We start from the raw sequence: 8,948 nt of genomic DNA, 5'->3' as shown, positions 1-8,948 counted from the left end.
TCTCTTGTCTGGCTTGTCTGAGACAGTGCCTAATAAAAGGTACACAGGAAATTTTCCTGAGTAAAATTTACTCAAATTGAAGAAAATTTTACTCTGCCACAGATAGTATTTGGTCCCTATCTAAAAAGAGTAAAAAATACTCTTTTGAAAGAGTATTTTTTCTAGAGTAAATTCTCCTCCATTTAGAGTAAATTTTTTACTCTGCGTGATGCGATTAGACTCAAATTAGAGTGTTTTGAAATTTACTCTTCATACGATATACTCAGTTCAGAGTTAACATGACTCTATTATGAGTCGTTTTAATTTACTCTGACATTTTTTTAACTCTATTGTGAGTTGTTTAATTTAACTCTGACTTTTTTTTTTACTCTACATCAAGAGATGTTTATGATCAATTAAAGAGTTAAAAACTAACTCTCTCCAGAGAAACCAATAAAAATCAACAAATTGTACTCCCATGTCTTAGTTTATTTTCAGTTTCACATCATTACAAATTCCAAAAAAAACTTGTAAAAATAATAAAATAGTACATTAGTAATATACAATAGTATATTATAAATTAAATATACAATAGTAGTAAAATAGTAGTACAATAAAATAACAAATAAATGAAAAAAAATGTTCCTTCACAATGGACAAATATACATATATAAATAAAAAATGCAACAGTGCAATTACATAAAATAAAGACAAACATTTGAGAGAGAGAGAGAGAGAGAGAGAGAGAGAGAGAGAGAGAGAGAGAGAGAGAGAGAGAGAGAGAGAAGGTGTGTGTGTGTGTTTGCGTGCGTGCGCGTGTGTGTGTGTGTGTGAGAGAGAGAAGGTGTGTGTGTGCGTGCGCGTGAGAGAGAGGGTGTGTGTGCGAGAGAGAGAGAGAGAGAGATGAAATCAGGATTACAGAAAACAATGAGGTACAATAAACTAATCGTCATCAGTACCATGTGATGTCAGTACATCAAAATTCCTGTACATTAGAGTCTTAATGTCTAACACAAAAGGGTCTCCAGTTGTATGTGAAACCTTGTATGCATGGGTATGTTCATCTAAACAACGTGTTTTAAGAGCATCTGTCATCAAGATAACCTGCTCATCTTTGATGAGAACATTCTTGAATACATGGAAAACCGGCATGTCATTATCAGTTCTCACACAAACAGCCAACTCTGGTCTGAACATTCTTCCATTGACCTTGGCCCATTTAACTTTCAGAACCCTGGCCCTAACGGGTACTTCAAGTGTCAACATTGCTTTTTCTTCAGTTATATCGCAAGGCATCACCATATATTTGAAGCACCTAATTTCAGAGCACCATGGTTTGTTCAAGGACTTATATCCTAACAAAAGGTTGTTACTAAGCATCATCTCATGGTGCATTATCCCATGTGTATACGTAAAATTGGGCCCCTGTTACATACATGGTGCATGAGATGCGAGGCCACACAATGTTTTTAAAAAACAGCTGAAAAGTTCACTAAACATCACTAAAACTTTAGCCAAAAAACACCAGTGCCAGATGGCTTACTTGTGACAAACATTTGATCCAAACGAATTGAAAATGGGTCCTGGAAAAATGGTCTCCTTGAATGAAATGAAGTTTGGTGGTAAGGTGGCAAAAAAACTTGAAGTACCAGTTCGGGCCAGGGTTCTGAAAGTTAAATGGGCCAAGGTCAATGGAAGAATGTTCAGACCAGAGTTGGCTGTTTGTGTGAGAGCTGATAATGACATATTAGAGGGCCATGAACAAGTTTGAAGTGCCGTATGAGGCTATTAGCATCAGCATGACTCTTCTGACAAATGAAACAAATCATTCTGTCTACTGCAGCATTCTTGCTCTAAGCTCAGCTACTCTTGGATTGACTTTGGTAATTTCAACATCTATGTCATAGATGGTTGTTTGCAAGAAAGTGAACACATTTGTGAGCTCATGGCAGTAAGTGGTACCGAAAACATAATGAGCTTTAAAAAGCTCATCGAATGCAGCCAGTGAATTGGAGGACTTGCATGGCAAGGCCTGTTTGTCAACAACAATGAAGTAAGATTGGATCATACTTTTCTTTGGTCCAACTGCAAGTAGATATGGCTGGACACTCTGTGTGATGCCATCCAAATGGCCCTGAATGCTGGCACCAGTCTGTGAAAGGAAACACACAAGAGACCTAATGTCAAGAGAAAACCTGTATAAAGAGGTTTTACACATTACAAACTAGCCATCATCATTGTATGTGACAAAATAACTATGGCTTTGGTGAAAGTTGGAAAATAAAAAGGTATTATACAAATCAAGTTAGAATTACTATATTCATTAATCCTTTTTCACACAAAGTAAAGACAAAAAGGTACCTTCAGAACAGCTTGGAGAAATATAATTGTACTGCATGTATATATTAAAGAAACATGTATGTTTTTTAATACAGTTTTGCTATTCTTTCATCTATGTCTTGTCAAAAGAAGAACAAGACATTTTGGAGCAGTTTCAATCTAACCATCAGCTTTTATTTCGAATGGGCAGTGTGCATTTTTTGTAGGCTATTTCCAAGGTCCATGCTGCCCATTCACAAAGGGTACCTTTTTCATGTATACTTACCACCACCATCACTTTTCATGCATGAACTGTCTGCCATTTTGAATTTCTAGAAACAGACATTTTAGCTGCACATTAAGCAGCACAGTTTCAATGAGCAGCTTAGTTGCAATACCAACTCTCGCACACAATCCTACACAGTTCACCTTTTAAGGACCAGTGGTTCTAAACCTTTTTAGAACAAATGCCCCCTTGACCTTATCATAAGCCTGCCACACCCCCTTGACCACATCATAAGCCTGCCAATGCCCTCTTTAGTATTAACAAATAAAATATACCAATTGCAACTGAGATTTCCCCCTCCCCCAGCTGTCTCTTTCTCAAACCCCTCCGAGGGCTCCAAGGCAAAACTATTTTAGACTGAAACCTCACCTTGATGAATTTCACCACATGATCACAGGCTCGATGAGCGGAAATCTTTCCTGGCCTTTTGCGCCCTGGATTGGAGGGTGGTAGAAGGTGGACCAGCAACAGTATGGACGACATGTCACTGTCCCAACCTGGATTACACAAGACAGACAAGATGCACATATAAAACGAATGAAGACCCCAGTTGTCTAAAATGCAATTAGGAAATAACAGTAACTGTGTGTAAACACCAAAAGTGACCTACGAGACATATGCGATGATAGTCATTATTTCTTGTTTACATGCACATTAAGGAGGACAAGAATAAAAGTAAAAGGATAGTGTGGAGTGGTGGACTTTATCCATTCACCACCAACACATTGACTTGGGTTATTTGTTTGGTAATATTTTTTGACAATTATTTTTCTGCTGTCATTACTGTTACCTTCTTCAACTTCAGTAGCAAGAGCATTCTGGATGAGGTCTTGGAGATCCGCAGTCTGTGTCAGGCCACGGCTCTGTGCAATGACTTTTGGTTTTATGTTGGTTGACCATTTCTCCATCAGCTTTGCAGAGGTTGAGTCACCAAAGAGAAGTGCAAAATCCTGCTCAATCTACAAAAGAGACAGTGGAGAAATCAGTGATGTATAAAATGCAGCTGAAGTATCACTCTGGAATTCACATTTTTAAGAATACTTATAGACTAACCAGGCCTGGTATGTCCATGAATCTTGGAAAAATGGATAGGATATCAGTTGATTTGTCAGTGTCACGCAGAATCTTCTGGCGATAGACTAGGGTCAACCTCATCTTTTCCGTCACCACCGATTCATCAGCTGTGTGCTTCATCAGAGCAATTGCTTCCTGACACTGGCGTTCATCGCTCAACCAATTGCCTTCCTTGCAAGGATCTCTATCAACAGATGGCCCACCTGAAATAACAGAAAATATACACACAAAATGCACTTACTTATTATTTTCCCAGACACCAAAGTATTCTCAAAACTACAGACGGTGTTTGATTTAAACTACAAGTCCCTGCACTTGATGGCCATATTAGCTATGAGAGATAATGAAATATAACCATAAACTGTGTGCTATTATGTGTTTCAACAATAACTTAAATAAGTCACCTGCTTGTGAAGGTCGTGGACGTTTAACTCGTCCCTCTGATGCTTCTTTCTGCAGAGTTTTAATTCTCCAAGCCAAATAGCCACTTCCATCTTCTGCGTTGTAATAATGTTCCTATGACAAATATAACAAATAGACAAAGAGTTCTTACTGCATGTTTTACAATAGCAAAATAGTTATAAATTCATTGATATTCACACTTCATTAAATCAGAGTTTATACAACCAAATTCTAAAAAAAAGACTACAGAGGAAAGCTAATTACATAGCCAAGCTTGCTCCTTGGGTCAGCCAAATAGGGGAAGAGGGAGATGATACCCAGTGCGTAGTCTTCCTTCACACGCCGAGGCGGGCTTGTTCTACAAACACACACACACACACACACACACACACACACACACACACACACACATTAGGAGCCATAGCATCATAACCAACCATTTATAATTACTGTACTGTCCTAATAATCAGGGCTCTAAATTAATACCTACCAGACAGCCAAATGCTGGTGAAATTTGGCAGTTTGGCTGACAGAACAGACCAACTTAAAGTCACTTTGACCCATTAGTGAGTGTACGTTCTTGGCTAGTGCAATTAACGGCTACCAGACATTTTACCTTTTGAAAAAAGTCAATTTAGGGCCCGGATAATCATCATAATCATCATCAACATTTCTTGAAAACCTACCCATGTTCATTTGTCATATGCGCTACCAATATCTTCACCAGGTCACGCCTTCTGCTATCTGACAGGTACTTTGTCCGAGCATATTCATTCATGATCTTGTCCCCTCCGGGACTTCCTTTTAAGATGTCTTCAACCATCTATTAATGATGTTAAACATAAAACAAATATGAGAAACCGACAAATGACTTTAAAATACACCTGTAGGCCTACATGCAAAACAAAATTGATGAATCTTACTTGGGCAAGACGACGTTCCTCTCCTTGTTTTAATTGTCTTGGGCTAGGGGTCAGTATCACAGTGTCATCAGATCCAAAACTAGCCTCAGCATCAGCAAGGGAGCCTGAGCTAACAGAATCTGTGACACACAATTAAAAAAAAAAAATCACAGTTGTTCTTCAATACAATACAACCTGTATTTATATAGCGCAATATATACATCTAAAGTTGTCTCAAAGCGCTTTCAAAATACACATACACTTGTCCACATTTACACACCAGCTCTGGAGGCTGCAGCACAGCACCTGTTGTCTGGGGTTCATGTGAGAAGGTGCATACCGTACATACACAAGCAGACACACACACACATACACACACACTCTCTGTCTCTCTCTTTCCCGCATTCACACACCAGCTGAATACTGCAGCTAGAGGGCAAGAATCAACAGGAAGTACAGACAATTGTGTTGGCGTAAAGTGTAAAACTAAGTTGCATTTACCTTCAGATGTTGTCTGACTCTCTGGGATATCAATTTCCAGGACATGAACATCTGGCTGCTTCATCAAGTATGCAAAAGCTTCCTGGTCAACCTCGGTCCTTGACTCATCAAAGACTATAATGTCCATTGTCGGAAGGTCAAATTTCCTGGCAACTTTAGAGGAGAAAGATTCAATGTTTTATTGTCATTGTCAAAAAAGGCAACGGAATTGTGTTTGGGGTAGGCTGCAATACTTTAGTTTTTCAAGTTAAAGTGCTCAAGAGGTTTTTTTTATTAAAAAAAACCAGGCCCTGATATGAAAGGCAGTAATGTAATAGCCTGATTTAGTCCTAATAAATAAGACAGTAATGTTGTCATTTAGGCAGAAGGGCTTAATGTTTCTCAACAGTCCTGTAAATTCAAAGTTTACACATGATTTAAACATTACAAGTGTTTATTTCGGTTTTAACCCTATTCAGACTGGGCTTTTTTGGCATTCCTGGGCCTGGGGGGGGGCTCTTTTGACCCCCCCCCTCATAACTCATGAACGGAATACAGTATGACTACGAAACTTGGGGGAGATGATCTACGTATGGACATCTATGAATGACATCATTTTTGTGTAATTATCTGGTATTATGACGTCATTATGACATCATCATCTTATTATGCCCAAAATCTCGCCATAATGTATTTTCCATCAAATTTAGGTAATGCACTTGAATTTTAATGATTTTATGCTTCAAACCACTTAAATGCTCACAAAGTAGTCTGATGCTATTGGAAATAACAAAAAAATATGAAAATATATGGCGTCATAGATATGGTAAAGTGATTTTTGGTCAGACATACCTGTCAGAAAACTGTTGCCATGGCAACGGCAAAAATGATAACCCTAATCTTTACTTAACTGTAGCCAACTAAATGTTAGGAAAAGTCACCAAGTTTCAAAGTCATAGCTTAAGTCGTTAAGGAATTATACGACATCAAAGTTGGTGCGGGCACTTTTAGCCCCCCCCCAGTCTGGATAGGGTTAAACCCTTACCACATTCCAAAAATGACTCGAATGTAAATGTTGTTGGAGAAAACACATATTTCTTCTGATCTTTATATTTCACTCTGACAACGGTGGTGTTTTCCATCCTGTTAGTGGAAAAAAACATGTTATAATCTTTTCGCTTTGAGTATCCTTCTGAACACAATGAACTATCGCCAGACTACCTCACAAGTGTACGGTCGATCAGAACGGGCGCAACGCAAAGCTGAACAGCACCAGATATTTTTTGGGGACAGCACCACGTGTGCATCACTCTACCAAAGATTCTCTGATAAGAGATTTCTCTACTCTCTCTGACTCTACTCAGAGTCAAGTACATGTGACCGAAGTGGCCACGCAGCGACGGGTTGAAAAATAGTTTGTGCCTTCTGCAAAACTGCGACAGCCTTCACACAACTTTTGGAACAATCGGTCAGACGGTCACATCAAATGGGACTGCAGGAATGTGATTTTTCATCCATTTTTCATTACCACAACAAACCACTTTACTCTCACGAGAGCTACATACATGTGGTCTCCAAACACGGCAACACTAACCTTTTCGAGCTCACAACCAGTTATTTCACATCCAGGGCTTAATTCCACAATTTGATAGACTAGGTCGGACCGCATAAATTGCATTAATGCGATTTTCATCCAGACTAGTCTACTGTGGTTTTCCTCATTTAGCCTTACCACAGCGAACCACTTTTTACTCTTACAAGAGTAACATACATGTGGTTTCCAAACACGGCAACGCTAACCGTATCCAGCTCACAGCCAGTTGTCATTTCACAGCCAGTGCTAATTCCACAACTTGCTAGAAACCACAGCTCTACCGTACAATTAGCCTACATTTAGTCACAATGACGAGCAGATCATTTCGGAGGCGCAATATGTTGTGCCAACGGAAAGCTACCAATGTTAGCCGAACACTCGCTGCATTGCCTCCGGTTTGTTGCGGTGCATTTGTACGGTCCATTGTTTTGTAATAGCCTACATTTTAACGCATAGTATTATAGATTATGAAAGATTATAAACACACTCACTTTCAAATCCAGCGAATTTCTTCCCCCAGAGAGCTGTTCCGTGACTTCAGCAGCAGCGGTGGTAGAAAATACAATATGGCTGGAAAACGAAACTTATCTTTGCAAGGAGCTCCGCCTCTCACTTGGGCCTACTCTGAAATTTTGCTCCTACTCTTACTCTCAATTTTACTCTATGAACTCGATTCAGAGATAAATATACTCGTTAAGAGGAAAATTGTTGTGACTCTGGGAAAATTACTCAGCTGTTTTTCCTGTGTATGTGTGACTATTGCTTTTCTTTTCATTTTCGACTGCTTTATTATTGACAGGACAGTGGAGGAGACACCGGAAATGAGTGGGGGGTAAAGAGAGAGACAGGGAAGGATCTGCAAATAACCCAGCCCGGAATCGAACCCGGGTGGCCGGCGTAATAACCCAGTGCCCTGCCGTTAGTCCACAGCAGGGCCATGGGCAACTATATTTCTTAAAGGGACACTGTGTGAGATTTTCATTTGTTTATTTCCAGAATTCATGCTGCCCATTCACTAATGTTACCTTTTTCATGAATACTTACCACCACCATCAAATTCTAAGTATTCATGACTGGAAACATGGAACTTTTCATATGTGAAAAGGGGGATCTTCTCCATGGTCTGCCATTTTGAATTTCCAAAAATAGCCAATCTTAGCTGCAAAAATGACTGTACTTGGATCATACTAAAAAATATTAGTTTATTACTTAGTAAACTTTCATGAAAAGATCAAATTTGGCAATAGGCAACCCAGTTTCAATGAACAGCATAGTTGCAGTACCCTTTTTGACCATTTCCTGCACAGTGTCCCTTTAAGCTATTCTCTTTACCAGACACTTGTCTCAAATGATATTGTAGGTGGAGGTGCTTGTCTCAGATACTAGTGTCTGTATAAAAGCTCTGTTTTGTATGCCTCTGTATATGTGTATGTGTGTGTGTGTGTGTGTGTTTGTGTGTGTGTGTGTGTGTGTGTGTGTGTGTGTGTGTGTGTGTGACAGCTGCGTAGTTCCCCATCCCCAGTCATCAGTCTGAAATATGAAAGGCGGTAACTTTGCTGACATGCTGAATCTCTCCCTGTGTGTGTGTGTGTGTTTGCGTTTCTATGTGTGTGTGCTTGTGTGCGTGTGTGCGTGATGACAAAGTTCCAAAGAACAACAAACACAAGGTTCCCACGACACACATTATATCAATTATCGCATTGTCGCTGCACACACACACACACACACACACACACACACACACACACACACACACACACACACACACACACACACACACACACACACACACACACACACACACACACACACACACACACACACACACAGATCAGTGCTGTGTGCTGTTTACTGCTGATCTGCTTCAAACAGTGTTTTGTTCGCAAACACACACCACAGTTTTTCACTGGGG

The 8,948-nt window shown here is 39.6% G+C and overlaps 1 protein-coding gene across 1 annotated transcript; it reads right to left on the bottom strand.

Moving 5' to 3' along the window:
- Positions 1 to 869: 869 nt before the first annotated feature.
- On the bottom strand, positions 870 to 7,738 carry LOC134435959 (uncharacterized). Its single transcript, XM_063184994.1, has 11 exons — positions 7,528 to 7,738; positions 6,488 to 6,585; positions 5,464 to 5,616; positions 4,984 to 5,102; positions 4,747 to 4,883; positions 4,325 to 4,418; positions 4,063 to 4,174; positions 3,638 to 3,861; positions 3,375 to 3,543; positions 2,954 to 3,081; positions 870 to 2,131 (listed from the first exon to the last, which is right to left on the bottom strand). Exons 2-11 carry the CDS (start codon positions 6,582 to 6,584, stop codon positions 1,814 to 1,816), a joined length of 1,551 nt encoding a protein of 516 aa, XP_063041064.1. The 5' UTR covers position 6,585; positions 7,528 to 7,738; the 3' UTR covers positions 870 to 1,813.
- Between the last annotated feature and the right edge of the window lie 1,210 nt (positions 7,739 to 8,948).

Source organism: Engraulis encrasicolus, chromosome 20, assembly GCF_034702125.1.
Source record: "Engraulis encrasicolus isolate BLACKSEA-1 chromosome 20, IST_EnEncr_1.0, whole genome shotgun sequence".
Classification (NCBI taxonomy): Eukaryota; Metazoa; Chordata; class Actinopteri; order Clupeiformes; family Engraulidae; genus Engraulis; species Engraulis encrasicolus.
Note: the sequence above shows the minus strand (reverse complement) of the source record. Positions and strands in the feature narration are given on the sequence as shown.